This window comes from Puma concolor, chromosome A1 (assembly GCF_028749965.1).
Source record: "Puma concolor isolate L17-30 chromosome A1, mPumCon1.1.hap2, whole genome shotgun sequence".
In the NCBI taxonomy this organism is placed as follows: domain Eukaryota; kingdom Metazoa; phylum Chordata; class Mammalia; order Carnivora; family Felidae; genus Puma; species Puma concolor.
Genome location: NC_141667.1, coordinates 146,514,496 through 146,535,810, shown reverse-complemented (window position 1 = coordinate 146,535,810; position 21,315 = coordinate 146,514,496). Strand labels below are relative to the sequence as shown.

The window sequence follows — 21,315 nt, the reverse complement described above, 5'->3', positions numbered from 1 at the left end:
CAGAGAGAGGGAGACACAGAATCTGAAACAGGCTCCAGGCTCTGAGCTGTCAGCACAGAGCCCGACACGGGGCTCGAACTCACAGACCGCGAGATCATGACCTGAGCTGAAGTCGGACGCTCAACCGACTGAGCCACCCAGGCACCCCTGTTTAATTTTTTTTTTAATGTTTATTTTTGAGATAGGGAGAGACAGAGACAGCATGAGTGGGGAAGGGGCAGAGAGAGAGAGGGAGACAGAATCTGAAGCAGGCTCCAGGCTCTGAGCTGTCAGCACTGAGCTGATAGGGGGCTCAAATTCACAGACTGTGATATCATGACCTGAGCCAAAGTTGGATGCTTAACCTCCTGAGCCCCCCAGGCACCCCTATATATATTCATCACTAAAACGACTGTATGGCATAGGTACCATTATTATGTCCAGATGAAGAAACTAAGATTTAGAGCTAAATAACTTGCCCTAGATTTCATAGAGGCTAAGCTGGAATTTTAATAGAGACATGCTTGCCAAAGCTTATGCTCTTACGTTCTAAGCACTGTTAAATACTTAGCTGCCTCATAACAGATTCCAGTTACCTTTGTGGCCCAGACCCAGGTTTGTAATTAAAGATAAAGGAAACACAAGAAAATTTTGTTACAAGGGCGCTGGGAAGGGAGAGTATTTCTGTGTGGATGTGAATCTGTTTTTTTTGTTTCTTTTTGGAAAATTAGATAATTATTAAAATGAAGGAAAACTTAAAATATGATTCTCTTAGTAAATTAATATTTTCCCCATTAACCTTTGAATTTTTGGAGGGCAGAGATTATTGAGTTACTGCTTAGTAGATAACCGTTCTATTTAAATTGACCTTAAAACTTGTATCATTTTTATTTTTTTTATTTGTATTATTTTTGTTAAGCTTATTTATTTTGAGAGAGAAAGAGAGAGAGAAGGAAGTGGGAGAGGGACAGAGAGAGAGGGAGAAAGAATCCCAAGCAGATTTCACCATGGCAGCACGGAGCCTGACGTGGGGCTCGATCTCTTGAACCGTGAGATCATTACCTGAGCCAAAATCGAGAGTCAGACACAAATGACTGAGCCACCTAGGCACCCCAGAATTTTTATCATTTTGAAAATGAAACATAAAAGTGGTGCCTGGGGTCAGTTGGTTAAGTGTGTGGCTTGATTTCAGCTCAGATCATGATCTCACGGTTTGAGAGGTCCAGCACTGCATTGGGCTCTGCGCTGACAGTGCAGAACCTGCTTGGGCTCCTCTCTCTGCCCTTCCCCCACTTGTGCTCACTTTCTCCCTCTTCCTCTATCTCAAATAAACTTAAAAAAAAAAAAAAAGAAACGTAAGAGAGTGGGATTTACCATGTCACTTTTAGTACTTGGTTCTTTTTATCTATCTCCTTGTGAAATATAATGCAATCGCAACTTTGTTACTATTTTTTATTCTGGCTAGAACCCCAGAGGCCCATTAATTTGTTGTTCTTAATTTCTTTACTTCAGTTTGTAGATTATTAGTTTTGTCTTGGCCTTGTCCATATGACACATCAGTGTGTGTATCTACATACAAAGCTCCAGATTTCTAACTATATTAAGAATTTTTGCTAAATCAAAATAAGATTAATGGAAACTTTTTTTTAAGATTTATTTTTTAAGTAATCTCTACACACAACATGGTGCTCAGACTCGCAACCCCGAAGAGTTGTGTGCTCTATGACTGAACCAGCCAGGCACCCAGTGGAAGAGGGGTTTTTTGAAGAGGGTTTTTGATTTGTTTAGACCAGACTTAGCATTTAAATGTCTTAAATCTTAAGAATTCTTTTCCTAAATTAAGAACCTGTAGTTATAATGACATTTTACTGCAGGACACTTTTTTTTTGTATTTATATTTTTCAAAGGTGGTATTGTTCTGGTTTAAATATAGGCAACATTTTTCTTTCTATATTAATAAGCATATCACAAAGGCCTGCCAGCCTCAGCAGGTAGTCACCTTGCTTTTATATCAGTGTTTACCTGCAGAATTAGACTTTTCTATTTCTATTTCAATTTTATAATCCTTGCATGTTTTGAACAGCCAGATGAACAGTACTGGTTTCCTTTTATTAGATGTGTTACGCACTTTATCAAAATTATCGAACTAGATCTGTGAGGTAATCCAAAAAGGTAGGTAGTTTTATCACTGTTTTCTAGTTCTGAGATTTGGGGGAGTAAGTGGTGCTGAAGCTCACATAGCAAGGTAGCAACAGAGGTGGTTTCCTCACAGCTAGACCCTACTGTCTCTTTGACAGCCCATAGTTTTTTGCTACTCCATGGTTTGCCAGTGGCTCACTTAAAGCTACCAGGAAAATTGTTTTTCACTTTGCCCAACATAGTCTGCACATTGATTCAGTGGGTTCATCTTTTATAAGTGTACATAAATGGAGGGGAAGTATTTAGACAGCATTTTCACCAGGATAGTCATCTTCTGATGGCTAAAAACCAATGGCTTATAGTATATGGGTAATGAAACCAGGTGATTTGGAAAAAGTAAGCATGGAAAAATAAAGACATATTAGAAACTTTTGACTCTGATGGGTAGGTCTAATAATGATTTTATTTATTATTTTTTAAATTTTTAGTAGGCTCCACACCCACTTGGGGCTTGAACTCATGACCCTGAGATGAAGAGTCGCATGCTTTACCAACTGAGCCAGGCATCCCTAATAATGATTTTAAATTAAAGAAGATTAAATTAAACCACACCATACACAAAAATCTGCTCCACTAGATTTAGTCGAAACATGAAAGATAAAACAGTAAAGCTTTTGTTTTCTTCTGGGAGAATATCTTCTTGATGTTACTATAGGCTAAGATTTCTTAAATTGGACATAAAAAAAAGATTAACCTTAGAGACGATGATAAATTGGAAAATATTGAAAGTGAAAACTTCCAAGAACATTGGTAGAATAAAAAGGCAGGCCACAGAGTAGGAGAAGATATCTGTAATATGTATAGATGACAAGACTGTATCTAGGATAATTTAAGAATTTTTAGACACTAGCAAGAAAGACCAATACAAAAATGAGCAGAAATCTTGAACAGACATCACAAAGAAAGATATCTAAATGGCTGATAAATATGAAACAGCGCTCAGTGTCATTACAGCTATCAGGGAAATACAAATTGATGTTACAATGACTTACTGCCACATACCCATGAGATTGGTTAAAATTAAGAGATGGACAACATATAACGCTCTGACAAGGGTGTGTGATTGTGGGAACTCTCATATACTGCTCTTTGGGGTATCCATCTTTAGAATTGCTTTGGAAGTCTGTTTGAAGCCGTCTGCTACCCTGTGACCCCACAGTTCTCCTCTGTGTGTGCACTCAGTGGGTATGTGTGCATCCATTCAGTAATAGACACGAGTAAGAATATTCCTAGCAGTGCTAACTGTAATGGCTCCATACTGGAAACAACCCAAACTGTCAACAGCGAAATGGATAAATATGTTGTGGTATATTCATGCAATGGCATACAGTAGATGAGAATGAATGAGCTATTAGGTAATAGTTGAATCTCACAAAAATATTGATGAATAAAAGGCACCACTCACAAAAGATTGCATACTGTATGATCTCATATAGTTCAGAAATAGGCAAAACGGATCTGTCGTATTAGAAAGAAAGTGGTTACCTTTGATGGTGATGGTGACTTACTGAAGTATGAGAAGCTTCTACAGTGCAGGTAATATTTCAACACCTGATTTGGGTGTTGGTTACACAGGTATGTTTACTTTGTGAAAATTCATCAGGTTATATACATTGTTGTGATTTGTGTACTCCTGTGTATGTATGTTATGCTTCAGGAAAAATTTCCTGGAGCCGGGGAGCAGAAGTGAAATGGCTTTACTTACTATAACTTATTTAAATATGATGTTATAAATTGGAATTCAGACCATTTCCAACTTAAAGGTACGGTTTCAGAAGTAATATTTTCTAATTTATCAATGGGAAAAGTTTTTTTCTTCTCACATTCTTCTAAGAAGTTCAAGTTTGTTAAGCTTGTTCAACTCTTTGTTCAAGCAGCATTATCCCATTCAGTGCTTATAAGCGAGAATCTGCTATAAAAAGAAGGAAAATGAATCTGAATTAGTTTCAAGTAGAGTGAATAAAGTCATTCCAGGTACCATGTCACTAAGACCTTGAGGAGAAATTAAGATAAAGTTGGGAGTTTGAGTGGATATTCTTTGTTTCCTACCTACCTCAAAAAAATTGGAATTAACTGGAAACTTTGAGGCTGACCCCTGTATGCCCCCACACTTGGTCATCTGAATAATTTGCCTTCTCACAAATGAAATTGTCGAGTAAAACTGCATATTCTTTGTTACTTATAGACCTCTTACTTCTAGTGACTTTGGTCTAAGCCAGGGGCCAATAAACTACAGCAGGTCAAGTGCAGCTTGCTGCACCTTTTTGTAAAGTTTTGTTGGAGCAGAGCCATGCTCATTAAAACAGTTTTTTTTTTTTTTTAATGTTTATTTATTTTGAGAGATAAGAGTATGAGCCGGGGGGGGGGGGGGGGGGGGGGCGGGGGCAGAGAGAGAGGGAGACACAGAATCTGACGCAGACTTTTGTTAGCACAGAGCCCTACAGGGGGCTCGAACTCATGAGCCATGAGATCATGACCTGAGCCGAAGTCTGACGCTTAACCAACTGAGCCAGCCAGGCACCCCCATGCTCATTGTTTATATATCTATATAGTTGCTTTTTGTTGCACCATATGGCCCACAAAGCTAAAATATTCACTCTATGGTCCTTTGTGGAGAAAGTTTGCCAACTCTTGGTCTGAGAGATATTGATTATAGTCCTACAGTTCCTTGTTTGTAATGTTTCACCTATCTTACCATCTGCATGGATGGAAGGAACCTTGGGTTAGAGATCTGTATAAATTGGCCTGAGATATGAGTAGTTTAGCAAGACGCCTGCTGTTTGCATTTTACTCCTTGTCCTATAGGATCACCTGTGAATAAAGTAACCATATGTTTCCGTTTGTGAGTAAGTCCTTCTTTATATCTTTTGTTCCAGGCTGTTAAGAAATTATGATAACATTGCATACTATGATAGCTTAATAATCATAAAATTTTAGCTGCTCCTTTTTACTCCTCATGCCCCCAGTTTGTATGATAAATTTTGTGGTCATCCTGTCTGTGACAGTAACCTTTGAGAAGGGTGGTGGGAATAGAGATAGAAACAGAGTGACAACCTATCCAAGGGAATTTAAGAAATTAATTTTTGAAAGTTTGTGTCAAAGGTCTTCAAGACCATCTCATTGATTTGCTAGGATTCACAGGACTCCACAGTTGCTGTGCTCATGGTTAGGGTTTAGTACAGTGGTAAGAAACAGGAAAAGCACATGAGGGGATGTCTGGAGAAAACCAGGCGCAAGCTTCGATGTGTCCCTTCCCACTGGAGTCACACAGGATATGTTTTAATTCCCCCAGAAATGGTATGTGTAATGTGTTCACAATCAGGGACAGTCACTCCTAGCCTGTGTGTCAGGATTTTTGTTGGGGGTCAGTCACATAGGCATGTGGCACCATCGTGACTTGACCTTGCTTACTTAAGCTCTAGAACCTCAGAGGTAAGGAGTTGTTCATCATAAATCACATTGTTAGCATAAACTGTTTGTTCAGACTGGTATACAGTGCAGCCCAAGGACTCAGGCATGCCAGAACATACTTATCAGAACTGTACAGGGGCTCAGAGCTCAGTTCCCAGGAGCTAGTCAAGGGCTAGTCTGGTAAACAGGCCATTTTGGGGGATGTGTAGGTTTTGAGCCTCACAGGCCTGCTGCGTTAACCCTTTCCCCCGCAAGGCCCTACAAGGTATTCAAACCAGAGCTTGAACTGAGGTGAGTTTGATTCCAAAGTCTTTTTTGCTTTTTCCATAGATAATTTTGAGTGATCTTTTATCCTGAATTAATTGCTTATTACAAACTGGATGCATTAGATGTGGTAGATACTTGGACTATGTCCATCTATCGTGATAAATCTTTCCAGTAAGCTTTCTTTTTTCCTCACATGAAGATAGGGAGCCTGATTTGATTATTTTTTTTTTCAGCACTTTTTAAAGTAATGGTGCTAAGAATTTCTAGTTTTAGTTATTTTCAGCAAAGTTTATTTTGTTTTGTATGTTAATGTATTGAAACATAGTTATGAACAATAGTGTATAATTATTCCTGTTGCACTTAATGCAGTATTTAATTTAAAACAAATGTGATAGCGGAGTTTAGAAAAGTGTTTGTTCACAGTTAAGAATTGTCTCCTTTGTAGATGATAGGTTTGAATGAATTTATACAGTTCTCAAGAGCTCTTAACCTTTTTTTCTTTTTTTTTTCTTCAGGTGTTTGTGGAAACGTTAGACAAGTGTTTTGAAAATGTCTGTGAACTGGATTTAATTTTCCATGTAGACAAGGTACTCTTTCTGTATTGTTAAATCTTCTGAGCTCTGTATCTAAGAAAAATGTTATTTTGTATTTGTCAAAGTAAAAATGGATTTAGTGAATAATACTATTTTTATTCCTTATTTATTTAGTATAACTAATAAATTATGTTTACTATGAACCAGGCACTGCGCTTGGTGCCGAAGATTCAGACCCTGGCCAGAGGAATCCACATCTAGAGGAGGAGACGGTGGCATTCATTAAGTAGCAGTGTGTTGAGTGTTAATGGGAACACAGCTGTCCCACCTGCCCCTGCCCAGGGGGATGTGAGTGGAGGAGATTACATTAAAGTTGGATTTTTAAGGATTAGTAGATATTTCACTGACCGAAGTGGAGAGGATGGCTCTAGAGGCAGAGATATAAAATACAGGCCTTTGGTGTGTGTGTTGTGGGGGTGGGGGTGGGGTGGTATTGATTGAGAGGCCTAATTTAAGTGTCTTCAGTGCACGGATTTTGGACTTTGTTCTGACGCACTTTAATTTTTTTAATAAAAATATGTATTGGCATTTATTGTTGCCTTATTTGTACATTGGTTTTTGTTTTGTTTTGTTTTGGCAAGATCAGTTTTTTCTACATTACGAAGATTGGATTGGATCGGATTGGTGGTAGGTGGGAGATTAAAGGCGGGGAAATCCGCTAGAAATCTTTTTGAGGAGTTCCAGAAAGAAGAGAAGTAAGACAGTACAGTAGGGATGCAGGAGGGTGAATTGATAAGACATGATGGTCTGCTAAAAAGCTCCACTTACCTACAGATTCCATACATGAGAGGAGGGAAGGATTGCTGAACTTTGTAGCCTGTATTTATTACCTGGTGCTGGTGATAGGGAATTTGGGAGGAAGAGAGTACACTTTTACCACACAAAGGTTTTTTTCTTTATTAAGCTTATATAATGTAGCAAGGTTTTTTGTTTTGGTTTGGTTTTAGTGTTTGTTTCTTTTTGAAAGAGACAGAGTGCAAGTGGGGGAGGGGCAGAGAGAGGGGAAACAGAATCCAAAGCTCACCAACTGAGCCACACAGGCATCAGTAACAAGTTGTTTTGAATAATTAATCCATTGAATAAAATAGTCTGAAATAATGTGCTGAAAATTTTAGCGGAAAAGGTGATTTTTAAAAATCAGCTTTATCGAGGTATAATTTACACACACCAAAATTCAGTTTTTAAAATTTTTTTTTTATTTATTCTTTTTAACATTTATTTATTTTTGAGAGAGAGAGACAGAGCACGAGCTGGGGAGGGGCAGAGAGAGAGGGAGACACCGAATCTGAAACAGGCTCCAGGTTCCATGCTGACAGCACAGAGCCAGAAGTGGGGCTCAAACCGACAAACTGCAAGATTGTGACCTGAGCCAAAGTCGAACACTCAACCAACTGAGCCATCCAGGCGCCCCCAAAATTCGGCAGTTTTTTTTTTTTAAATTTTTTTTTTCAACGTTTTTTATTTATTTTTGGGATAGAGAGAGACAGAGCATGAACGGGGGAGGGGCAGAGAGAGAGGGAGACACAGAATCGGAAACAGGCTCCAGGCTCCGAGCCATCAGCCCAGAGCCCGATGCGGGGCTCGAACTCACGGACCGCGAGATCGTGACCTGGCTGAAGTCAGACGCTTAACCGACTGCGCCACCCAGGCGCCCCAAAATTCGGCAGTTTTAAGCACACATTTAGTTAGTCCCAGAAGATGTATATAATTATGTGACTGCTACCACATTCACGATATAGCACAACGAAGGAATGCATTTTATTATTTCTGAATAATCAAAGAATACTTTTATTATTAGCCAGTTTTCTAGGTCATATTTCTTATTTACTAAATGACTTGATTTTGGGCAGAAGACTTAAACTTGATATTTTTAAGAGTCAGTTTTTAGTTTTTCTCTAATTACGGTACCTTGCACTTTTTCACAATTACAAAGGCTTCTGTTATTTTTAGGCATTAGGGTTTGCAATATTCAAAATTATGTTTTGGTACATGATTAAAATGCTTAAATATGATTAAAATGCTTAAAAAAGACTGTTCAAAATCATTAGTTTGTGTAATACATCTAGCAGTTTAAGAAAATTGAGGAATCTCTTAGAAACATTGTAGTAAGAGTAAAGTTCTCACGTTTGTCCTAGAGAATAAGAGATCTGTAAGAGGGAAATTAAGCTCCTCTTATCTACAGATTCCGTACATGGTACACAATGTTTTTAAAATTTCCTCTTTTTTTTTTTCCAATGTTTATTTATTTATTTTTTTTTTATTTTTATTTTTTATTTTTGGGACAGAGAGAGAGCATGAACGGGGGAGGGGCAGAGGGAGAGGGAGACACAGAATCGGAAACAGGCTCCAGGCTCCGAGCCATCAGCCCAGAGCCTGACGCGGGGCTCGAACTCACGGACCGCGAGATCGTGACCTGGCTGAAGTCGGACGCTTAACCGACTGCGCCACCCAGGCGCCCGAAATTTCCTCTTTTTTTTAATGTTTATTTTTGAGAGAGAGAAACAGAGCGCAAGGGGGGGAGGGGCAGAGAGAGAGGGAGACACAGAATCCGAAGCAGGCTCCAGGCTCCAAGCTGTCAGCCCAGAGCCCATCTTGGGGCTTGAACTCACGAATCGTGAGATCATGACCTGAGCCGAAGTCGATGATCAACCAACTGAGCCACCCAGGCGCCCCTTAAAACTTCTAATTTACATTGATTGATATACATTCACTTAAGAAAAATCAGAAAATACAGATTAGTGGAAAATAAGTAGAAGCCATTCAACTTCAGAGGTTGCCTTATGTTAAAAGAAAAGCTGAGGCATATTAAGAGTTTTATCAGGGGCGCCTGGGTGGCTCAGTCGGTTGGGCGTCCGACTCCAGCTCAGGTCATGATCTCGCGGTCCGTGAGTTCGAGCCCCGCGTCGGGCTCTGTGTTGACAGCTCAGAGCCTGGAGCCTGTTTCAGATTCTGTGTCTCCCTCTCTCTCTGACCTTCCCCCATTCATGCTCTGTCGCTCTCTGTCTCAAAAATGAATAAACGTTAAAAAAAAATTAAAAAAAAGAAAGAGTTTTATCAGTTTATTTGAACAATACTGATTCAAATTGGGCGGTGCCAAACCAGGAATGTTTAGGAGTATTCCAACAGGAGCGAGGGGAGAGGCTTCTATAGAGAAAAGGCGGAAGCAAAGCAAGGGAATTAACTGATTATAACTCAAGCAGTTGTATTATTTGAGAAAGTCGAGTTTGCTGTGATGGGTTGTCTTTAGGCTTTTATTTCTTAACCTTGAGACATTTACAGGCTTAGGTTTTAGTTTGCTTACTTAGGCTGTTAGATATTAGAACCACCTCACTCTACTTGTTTAATGAACATTAGTGTTAACATTTTAATTTTTTTTTTTTTTCAACTTTTATTTATTTTTTGGGACAGAGAGAGACAGAGCATGAACGGGGGAGGGGCAGAGAGAGAGGGAGACACAGAATCGGAAACAGGCTCCAGGCTCCGAGCCATCAGCCCAGAGCCTGACGCGGGGCTCGAACTCACGGACCGCGAGATCGTGACCTGGCTGAAGTCGGACGCTTAACCGACTGCGCCACCCAGGCGCCCCTAGTGTTAACATTTTAGAGTGTTAGAGTTGTAGATTGTTTTGTACAAGCAAGTACAGAAACAAATACGTCTTCTTTTTTTTTTTTTTAGTTTCTTTTTTAACGTTTATTTATTTTTGAGACAGAGAGAGACAGAGCATGAACGGGGAGGGTCAGAGAGAGGGAGACACAGAATCCGAAACAGGCTCCAGGCTCTGAGCCATCAGCACAGAGCCTGACGCGGGGCTTGAACTCACGAACTGCGAGATCATGACCTGAGCCGAAGTCGGCCGCTTAACCGACTAAGCCACCCAGGCGCCCCAACAAATACGTCTTTAAGACCAACAAAAATGGAATCCTGCAGTATATAGTATGTGTAGCCTATACCTTCGTACAACAGTGTATCACTATTTTATTTTATTTTATTTTATTTTTTTTCAACGTTTATTTATTTTTGGGACAGAGAGAGACAGAGCATGAACGGGGGAGGGGCAGAGAGAGAGGGAGACACAGAATCGGAAACAGGCTCCAGGCTCTGAGCCATCAGCCCAGAGCCTGACGCGGGGCTCGAACTCACGGACCGCGAGATCGTGACCTGGCTGAAGTCGGATGCTTAACCGACTGCGCCACCCAGGCGCCCCGTATCACTATTTTAGAACCTGCCAAAATTAACTAGATCTGTTCTTTCTGGGCTAAGCTCTTGTTTTAATTTTTTTCAGTGCAGTGAGATAAAAGCTTCAGGATAGCAGGACCTTTCCTATCCCTCCCTTCTCTGTCTAAAACAATGCTAGTCTTGTTTTGAGCCCTTCTATGAAAGTAGGATTGTTTTCAACTCTTAAGCAGCCCTGGACCTTCCCCAGCCAGGGATCTCCTAACCAGCTCAGCTCATTTTTTCTTAGGGGCAGGTACAAAATTTTGCACGCAGCCCTCAGCCTCCTTTTGGACCACAGCTGGTTCAGTGAAAGGGGGAAGTTGTAAAGATTACCCCTTCTGTTTTCAATCGGGATGGGCTAGTTTATGCTACAGTTTAAGAAATAGCAGAATACCTCTCATTCATGCAGTATGTTTATCTTGTTCCATATACCTTAATTCTGGGATCCACGGTAACAAAGCTGTCACTGTCCGGAGCATCGTCAGTTTCTATGTCAGAGAGAAGAGCTTTCGTGGGCAAATTTATCTGCTTTTCAAAGTGTCACAGGTGATAGCTTTACCAAATGTTTTGCTACTGCATACATCGATCACTCATTTTCTAGCCTCAGTATACCACTTTCCATGTGGCCCAATGCCCAGCCCTTAAGCTAGTGTCTTTTCCTTTACTGTCTTTATTGTATCTTATTATGAATCTTTAAGTACTTATTTCTGTATCAGCCACATAAACTAACATTGTAGACACCCTGAGGTAGAGATAGCCCCCCGCTACCCAGAATTGGTCTGGATGTGAAGACTAAAGATGGCACACACACACACACCAAGACGTTCTGATCTGAAACAGTTTCTCGCTCACATAGGAAGGTTTTACAAGTAATAGTAAAGTCATTTATTTGATTAAGAGAAAATAGAAAGAAATCATAATCATTATTATAAACAGTAGAATCTTTGGTTTAAAAGAGGAGGGGGAGAATATAAGTAAAATTTGATCAAACCAACCAACTTTGTGATGAAAAATGAAAGTAACTTAAATGAAATTTTAAAGTAGGTATTTAGTACAATAAGTGTGAACTAAATGAATTAAAAGACAGAGATGATAGGTTTAAAAGGTACAGTTTGTATAGGAAAGGCAGGTAAATTCTTGACCAGTTTTCATAACCATTTGGTTCCCTAATACCCACCAAAAATGATTGTCTTTCTTTCTTTCTTTCTTTCTTTCTTTCTTTCTTTCTTTCTTTCTTTCTTTCTTTCTTTCTTTCTTTTTCTTTCTTTCTTTCTTTTTCTTTCTTTCTTTCTTTCAAGTACCCTGTAACGTAGGAGTTTGAACAGAATTTGTTTTATTTTTTTATTTATTTTTTTCTAACGTTTATTTATTTTTGAGGAGGGGCAGAGAGAGGGAGACACAGAATCTGAAACAGGCTCCAGGCTCTGAGCTGTCCGCACAGAGCCCGACGCAGGGCTCGAACTCACAGCCTGCGAGATCACGACCTGAGCCAAAGTTGGACGCTTAACCGACTGAGCCACCCAGGCGCCCCAGAATTCATTTGTTTTAATCCACTGGAGATAATACTTTTTTGGATGCTCAGATTGACCTTTCTTGACCCATGGGAGCCTCTTCAGGTCGTCTTCTGGGTCCTTTTGCCGTTCCCTCCTCTCCATGGACTCTGATAGCTGTTTTGTGTTCTGGCACAACTAGATGTTAGACTCGCTTTCTTCATTTCTTCCTCTACAGACATATTGTCAGCCATTGCATGTAGGAGCCCTGATTCCTTTTAGTGGGAAATGGTGTATGGAAACCACAGTCTGGAGGTGCTCATAATTATGAGGCTGGTCATTGTTTCTAGGCCTTTTCTATGGAGAGAGCATGTTTTCTGTCCAGCCCTTGAGTCACCTATTTCTTCAAGGAATGCTGGTTCCTTTTAGGGGACAGTGATATTTAGAAATGACAGTCTTGGCATCATGTAACTCCTGGTTCTCTGAACCAAGCAGGGAAATAGATGTAGGTATGTGTGCACGCACACATGCACCCTAACCTATTTCTAAATATTTATGTATATCAAAAATCACTGAGTTCTTCTTAATGCCTCAGAGTCTAGTGCAATGCTACAGAATTTATTCCAGCCTTCTCCTTTTCTGTATTTGCAACTTGCTACTCTGACAGTGAAAGATTATGCCGATTATTCTCATACTTAGTATTCCCATTATTTATTATGCATTTACTTACTTGCTCAATTCTTCCTTTCTGTAACCAAATTCCTGGCCGGGCTGTTGGAAAGCTAAACTCCAGACATGCCAGTCTCCACTCTTCCCTGCCAGCACCAGCCAAAAGGTTGGTTCCAGACCCACCAGCCCCTATCCCATCAACTGAGCGAGTTGTTAGAAAGTCAATTCTGATAAAATTTGTAATGAATAAAGTATTACAAAAAAGAGTCTAGATGATTGAAAAACAACTCCATAGAATTTCTAGAAGAGGCAGAACTGTCAAAATTAAAAATTTCAGTGGATGGGTATATAAAGGTAGATTACACATATCTGAGTAAATGGAAAAATAGAACACGTTGTCCAAAATGCAGCATAAAAAACTTCTTAAGAAAGAGTGAAAATATGGAAGACAGTTTATAGGTCAGGGAAGATAGAGCAAGAAAGGTCTAATGGACATTTATTCTCGGTTTCAGAAGAATAAGTTCTTATTTATTTCATAACATCTGAAATTATGGGAATTTGCCAGAATTGAGGAAAGATACCAATCCACACGTTAAAGAATCACAAGTAGAATAAATAAAAATAAATCTACATTTAGACTAATTATAGTACAGTTGAAGAACAGAGAAAGAGCTCTTAAAATCATCCAGAAATAAACATTACCTTCACAAGAGCAGTGGTTAAATTGGGAAATGACTTCTCAACGGCAGTCACGGAAGTTAGAAGGCGATGTATTGAGAAAATAGCTGTCCAACTGTAATTCTAAAGCTGGCAAAAATATCTTACAAGAAAATAAAATAAAGACTTTGTCAAAGAAAACTAATGAGGGAGTTTGCTTCAAGCCTTTCTCAAAAGAAATTCTTAAAGAAGGTACTTGACACAGAAGGAAGTGTCAGATATCAGGAGTGAGTTATAGAAGGAAGAAGAACAAAGAAAGTTGCAAATGTGTGGGTGAGGGTAAAAGAACATTGACTGTTAAAGTACTTGTGGAATTAATATGAAAAGAGTTTGTAGCATTAAAATACAAGTCGCCAAGAAAACATAAGCCAGGAAGGGGGGAAAAGGCAGTTGGAATAGTTTAAGATCTTTTAATGAGCAGCTCTGACTTTTATAATAAGCAGTTTTTAAAAAGGATATCTTGATATTCAGCCCAGAATATAGAACAGAAAGTAGAACAGCTTTCCAGTTTTTCAGACTTGAATATTTTGAATTTTCAGATTTTGAAATATTCAGTGTTAGTATAACATGCATCATGTACCAAAATAGGTTTACTCTTATCCGTTACTTTGAATTACTATATCCCTGTTGCTTTCCATTTGTTAATTGGTCAGCAGTTAACAAATGTCTTCATTATTATTAATAAGTTACATGCTTTTCATTTCTACTTTTGTCTTGAAAATTGTACCAAAATTTTGATAGGCTGACAAAATATACTCCTAATTCCTTTCAGAATTATTTCCCAAATTGTCATACTTTAGAATGTTGTTTTATAACATGATATATGTTAGATTGATACATTATAATGATAAGTCATTATGATAACATAGTATGAAAGACATCAGTAGTTTGGGGGAGGATATATTATTTAGCAACAGCATCTGCTTAACTGACTCAATCTCAAGATAATATTAACCAGATGACTATAAAACTGATTATTTTCTTAGCAAATACTTTATTTTTTTTTAAATGTTTATTTTGTGTGTGTGTGTGTGTGTGTGTGTGTGAGAGAGAGAGAGAGAGAGAGAGAGAGAGAGAACATGCATGTGAGCAGGGGAGGCGTAGAACATGAGGGAAAGAGACAATACCAAGCAGGCTCCACGCTCAGCACAGAGCCCAGTGTGGCACTCAATCTCACTACCTGAGCTGAAATCAAGAGTCGGACACTCAACCTACTGAACCCCCCGGGTGCCCCAGCAAATACTTTCGTAAGGTTAATAACATCAACTGTAAGTTTTGATTTGTATAACACTTTGGTATGTCACCCTGTTGGAGAATAATTATAGCAAAATTTAAAAATACTTTTATTTTTATTTATTTATTTTCTTAATGTTTATTTTTGAGAGAAACAGAGACAGAACGGGGGAGGGGTAGAGAGGCTGAAGCAGGCTCCAGGCTCTGAGCTGTCAGCACAGAGCCTGACTCGGAACTCAAACTCAGGAACAGTCAGATCATGACCAGAGCCAAAGTCAGACACTTAACCAACTGAGCTACCCAGGCGCCCCTAGTCACTTCTTTCATTTTTTTTTTTTAATGTTTATTTATTTTTTGAAGGAGAGAGGGAGAGACAGAGCATGAGCGGGGGAGGGGCAGAGAGAGGGGGAGACACAGAATCCGAAGCAGGCTCCTGGCTCTGAGCTGTCAGCACAGAGCCCAGTGTGAGCCTCAAACTCATGGACCACAAGGTCATGACCTGAGCTGAAGTCAGACGCTTAACCGACTGAGCCATCCAGGAACCCCTTAAAATAACTTTTAAATTGGGGTGCCTGAGAGACGCAGTTGGTTGAGCATCCGATTCTTGACTTGGGCTGAGGCCATGATCTCACGGTCGTGGGATCGAACCCCCACATTGGGCTCTGCGCTAACAGCATGGAGCCTGCTTGGGATTCTCTCTCTCTTTCTTTCTCTGCCCCTCCCCCACTTGCTCTCTCTCTCCCTCCCTCTTTCTCAAAATAAATAAAAACTTAAAAAAATATTTTTAGATTTAATTAAATTGTGATAAATCCATTTTGAGAGGGTATATCTCTGAAGCTAAGCTTTTTTTTTTCTCTTTAACTTAGAATCATTTCTAATGAATCTTTCTCTATCATAGATCCAGTTAATCAGGAAACTCTAATGCATTTACTTTCAAAATACATCCAGAATTAAACGTTTTTCTAATGTTGACAGTACACCAGTAAACCCCCAAAACATTCATTTTTTTACTTAAATTTTTTCGTTGTAGCTTTTATTTTATTTAGCAACCCTCATGGGGCTAAAATTGAGGAGAAAATACCATATTTCGTTGCCTCTAAAATTGCAGATTTCTCTCACATTTTAATACTTTTGAGATTGGGATGCATGTTATATTCTACAGCTTGTCATAATTTAATTGGCAGTGTTTTTCCTTTTCAGTAGTATGTAACATAATGGTTTTTTAAATAATCAGTTGTAGCTTAGATTTGAAGAAATACCAAAATATGAAGAGTGATCTATTTACAACAGTTAGAATTACAAATACAGGTGTTAATAGATTACTTTAGTGTTTAAAATTTTTATTAGCAAATGTATGTATTTAAGTTTTATTATCAAATCAGTAACAACAGTATGACCCACAGAAGTACATAAATTGAAATTTTCTAACAATTTAAAATCGGTCATTTCATCATAATTGGCTATTCTGTCATAATAGTTAAAAAGTCATGATTTACAGCATTACAGTTTTTAGAGTAGACCAGTACTCCCTCTCCATCCATACTTTTAAAACTCCTGTTCAGTTTCCTTTTGCCTCAAGCGAGAGAAGGAGGAGGTGTTCCTTGCAAAACACATTAAAAATACATATATTTATTGAGCCCTTAACCCTCTGCAGGGTGATGAGAAGACGGTGCTCTTATCCTTGTCTTCCTGTAGCTTGTCGTTTTCGAGCAGACACCTGTCTGTGTCTCTGTTTCTCTGACAGACATAAAACCATTATAGAACATTACAGTGTTATGTATAGCAAACTATTTTATTATTTTAAAATTACATGAATAATACTTCCCTTTCTTTAGAAACAAGCCCAACAATACTAAAGACTGTATGCTTAAACATTAAAGTTCTTCTTTTCTTGTCCCCTTCCTCATATCCACTCAACCTCATCCCACGCTGTTTCCCTACAGTCCTTTCTCTTCCTAGTTTGGCTAGGTAGGCTTCCAGACTTTTTTCCTATCTATTTTCAAAGATAGGCATAGTTCTCTTGGTCTAGTGAGTGATCAGGTTGGTTTTTATTTTACACAGTGTTTCTGTGCCTTGCTTTATTAACTTCATGTGTCTTTAGAGTCTCCCGTCAATATGTACATATCCGCTTTATTCTTAGGTGAAGAATTAAACAGAATGATCTGCCGTATTTTACTTGACCACCCCTATCATCAAATGTTAATGCAAAGTGAGAAATACTTGGTGCAGAGGACTTCATTTCTAACAGAAGTTAGAGCAAGTAACTTTGATACTCTGCAAACAAGTGACAGTCTGTAAAAAGGAATCTGTATAACTGGACCTCCTTTCCTTTTGTCATCTTTTGTTATATGCTTCATTCCATCCGGTGGAGGGCTGGGAACTGTTACAAGTGAAATGTGTTTGATTTAATCTTCATTTTAGTCTCCAGTGATTACGTGCACTTTCCTCAAACCAGGATGCTGCTGTCAGTGAACTCTTTACATAAATATTTAATAAATGTGTGAGAAGCACCGGGTAATGTGTGGAAGTGCTGAATCACTAACTTGTACACCTGAAATTACTATTACACTGTATATTAACTGGGATTTAAATCAACACTTAAGAAAATATTTAATAAACATGGTTTACTGATGGAGTGGTAAAAATTGCTAAAGAAAAACACATGGCTTGTTCTTCAACTTTTGAGTTTTAAGATAATTGAGATAAATAATTTTGAAGAAAATTTGTGTGTAACATTCATTAGATACCCACAATGTACATTATATTTTATAAATAATAATAATATAGAGACTATGTATTTTTTAGTGTTTGTTTATTTTTGAGAGAGTATGATTGGGGGAGGGATAGAAGAAGAAGGGACAGAGGATCTGAAGCGGCCTCTGCACTGACAGCAGAGAGCCCGATACGGGGCTCGAACGCATGAACCGTGAGATCATGACCTGAGCCAACGTCGGACACTTAACCCACTGAGCCACCCAGGCGCCCCTAGAGAACATTTAATCTTAAATAAGTTAAAGTAGTTTTAAGCAAAAGTCTCCAAGTTCTGCACTGACACTTACAATGAGATAGAATTTTTACTATTTAAACGCATGGAAAAAGTGACACGCTTCTCTTATCACTTACAAATATCCAACACCTTTGGGCTGCCTCTTAAATTGACCCAAATATGTGCATGGCTATAACCTTTAATATTATTTCTCTGAATTACTATGTGACACTCTTTTATTTTTAGCAAGCTTTTGTTTGTTCGTTTTTGTTTTAGTATATGCACATGCTGAAAGTTTTCAGAACAAATAAACAAAAACTATAAAGCAAAAGACAAGTCTCTATTCTTCCTCAGTCCTCCATTTCCATTCTGTAGGTAACTACTATCCTTTAAAAATATTTGCAGAAAATTAAAACCACAGTGAAATACCACTATACACCTGTTATTAGAATGGCCCAAATCCTGAACACTGACAGCACCTAGTGGTGATAAAGAACTCTCTCATTTATTGCTGGTGGGAATGCAAAATGGGAAAGCCACTTTGGAAGACAGCATGGTGGTTTCTGAGAAAACTAAACATGTTCATACCATACAATCCAGCAACCATGCCCCTTGGTGTTTACCCAAAGGGGTTGCAAACTTAAGTCCACAAAAAAACCCGAACACATATGCGTATAGCAGCTTATTTCATAATTGCCAAAACTTGGAAGCAACCAAGATGTCCTTCAGTAGGTAGATGGATAAAAAGTATTTGCATGTCTTTCCAGGCATTTTCTGGGTATATCCAAGTAGGTGTGTACATGTAATTTTCTTGTATACCTCAGTGGGATCATATTATAGGTATTATTCTATCCCATCCATCTTTTCATTTAATAATCTGTATTACTAAGGAATCTGTAGATGTCTCTCATTAACAGGGTAGATTTCCAAGAAACAGACTCTTGGGGCGCCTGGGTGGCGCAGTCGGTTAAGCGTCTGACTTCAGCCAGGTCACGATCTCGCGGTCCATGAGTTCGAGCCCCGCGTCGGGCTCTGGGCTGATGGCTCAGAGCCTGGAGCCTGTTTCCAATTCTGTGTCTCCCTCTCTCTCTGCCCCTCCCCCGTTCATGCTCTCTCTCTGTCCCAAAAATAAATAAATGTTGAAAAAAAAAATTAAAAAAAAAAAAAAAAGAAACAGACTCTTAACTCTAGAGAACAAACTGATGGTTACCAGAGGGGTGGGGGTTGGGGGATGGGTTAAATAGGGGACCGGGATTAAGGAGTGTATGTGTTGTGATGAGCACCTGGTGAGGTCTGGAAGTGTTGAATCACTGTATTATACACCTGGAATTAATATTACACTAACTGGAATTTGAATACAATTTTTAAAAAAATGGTATAGATTTACCATTTTACAGTTTTGGTTTTTTGTCTTTTTACTGTTACCAACAAAGTTGCTTGATCATTCTTGCACATATATCTGTATCTTTTATTATTATCTTTTATTATTTTATTACTATCTTTTATTATTTTCTTAACTCACATCCTTAATTCCCTAGTGCCTCTTTAAGTCCATTCCTTATTCTCTTGCAGAACTGTGATTATAATGTATATTATATGATTGTATAAATTAGACTTAGATTTACACACACATAACAAGTATATGCATAAAAAGTTTTCAAGAAGGGTGTACAGGTTTTCCCTTGCTATCCAAAAAGTAGAGTGTTCCTATAAACCACTTCATAAGCCGAAGTGGCTTAAAGCACTGAAGCAGTACCATTTCATAGAAGTTGAAAATTCTCTTTGGATTTCTTGCAGTTAACAAAAACAGATATGAGCATAGGTCTTTTGTAAAAGTGAAAGGACTCAAAGGAAACTTTGCGGGAAGTGGGAGAAACCTGTATAAGATGCAATTAACTGTGACTATCTTTGGATAGAGGGACCTACAGAGGTTGAGGGTGGTGGAGACTGTTACTGTTCATACTTAAGTTTCGGTATAGCTTGAACTTTTAACAATTTCCTTATATTGTGATTTAAAAAAATTAAAATGAAATTAGAAATTCTGGTTTATGTCCATAAGAAGCTATGCGGTTGGATAGATAGGGTATATATAGTTAAATCCAAACAAAAAAGCAAAAATACATCATTAATGTGGTATTTGCTACTTTTAAAAACACTTAAATACCTATAAATATTCAGGAAAAGGGGATAAGAACCTATCGAACTCTTATTATAGGTGAACATCAAAGGATTTCAGTAGATGAGCTATGTTTCAAGCATATTGTCACCCTTTTATTTCCATTAAGTCTGTTTCAAGTAAAATTTAAAGACAAAATACTGGAATCTGTCATCCGTATGTGTTAAAGCTAAGCTAAAGCTTTTATCATCTTCTTTCTCTTACTAAGTCTGCCAGAAATTCCTCCCAATCAATTCTTGAAACGTGGAAGTTTTCGGTCACTGGACAGTTTCTAAGTGATCCCTCCATACCTTACTTGAAAACCATAACCTTGAAAATACTGAACTGGCCTCCCAATTAATACTTCTCATTCCCATATGGTTAATCTCCTGGGACTTTTACACATAGTACCTCCTTACCTAGAATACATTCTTTAGGCACTTACTATATTTCTAATAAGTGACATTGTGTTTAAGGATTTAGCTCACAGGCTCTTGTTTATTTATTTTCTCTGGATCTCTGAATTTGCTTTCATAGGAGTTATTTTTACTCTGAGGACAGATTTACATCCTAGACCTTATTAAATTATCATACATTCTTAGAATTTCTTGGGTATGACCCACATTTGCGGGCTTCTCATATTTTGATACCTTTAAACTTGGTAGACATTTCTATAATACCGAAATCGACAATTTCTACTAATCTGCTTGTGCTTCTGAGATGTTTCTGGAAAGGCAGGAGTAAGTATATGTAGGGGTGAGCCCCCCTAGAAAGCCTGAGCAAAGTCAGGTTGGTGGAGTTGCTACACTTTTATCAGCACTACAGTTTGTGCTTTCTCATGAGAATTTGTTTTAAAAAGAAGAGGGAGGGGCACCCGGGTGGCTCACTTGGTTAAACGTATGACTCTTGATTTTGGCTCAGGTCACAATCTTACGGTTGGTGAGTTCGAGCCCCATGTCGGGCTCTGCACTGACAGCCTGGAGCCACTTGGGATTCTCTCTCTGCCCTCTCTCTCCCTGCCCTTCCCCTGCTTGTGTTCTGTCTCTCAAAATAAATAAACTTAAAAAAAAATAATAAAAAGAAGAGGGGAAATTCTACTGTTAAAACAGAAGTTTTAATGAATCTTTTGCTGGCCATGGCCTTTCTTTCTGAATACTTTTCCTCTGGATAGTACCTGTTAGCTATTGTGAGGACATTATATTTTATCACCTAATCACCTTCTTGGCCTTAATTGAATCTTCATAGAATATGGCTAAAAATTAATTTGGTGTATCAGTTTCTTGTATTCTTGTTAGAAGAAAGCAAGGATTGGGACTTAGATTTGAATTGTTTGTTTGCTACGTATTAGTTTACGTGTCTTGAGGAAGCTGGTTTATTCTCTCAACTGTAACAAAGGTTAAT

The 21,315-nt window shown here is 38.5% G+C and overlaps 1 protein-coding gene across 6 annotated transcripts in view; it reads left to right on the top strand.

Moving 5' to 3' along the window:
* AP3S1 (adaptor related protein complex 3 subunit sigma 1) overlaps positions 1-21,315 on the top strand; it is a 75,199-nt gene that overhangs the window by 42,995 nt on the left and 10,889 nt on the right. For 4 of the 6 annotated variants that reach the window (XR_015250728.1, XM_025923409.2, XM_025923410.2 and 1 more), the window contains exon 4: positions 6,372-6,443. The exons of the other annotated variants lie outside the window; for them this stretch is intronic. Coding sequence is in view for 3 of the 4 variants with exons in the window: in XM_025923409.2 (XP_025779194.1) it covers positions 6,372-6,443 (72 nt within the window). In the remaining variant the exon portion in view is untranslated. The remainder of the gene's footprint in view (positions 1-6,371; positions 6,444-21,315) is intronic. 6 annotated transcript variants of the gene reach the window in all.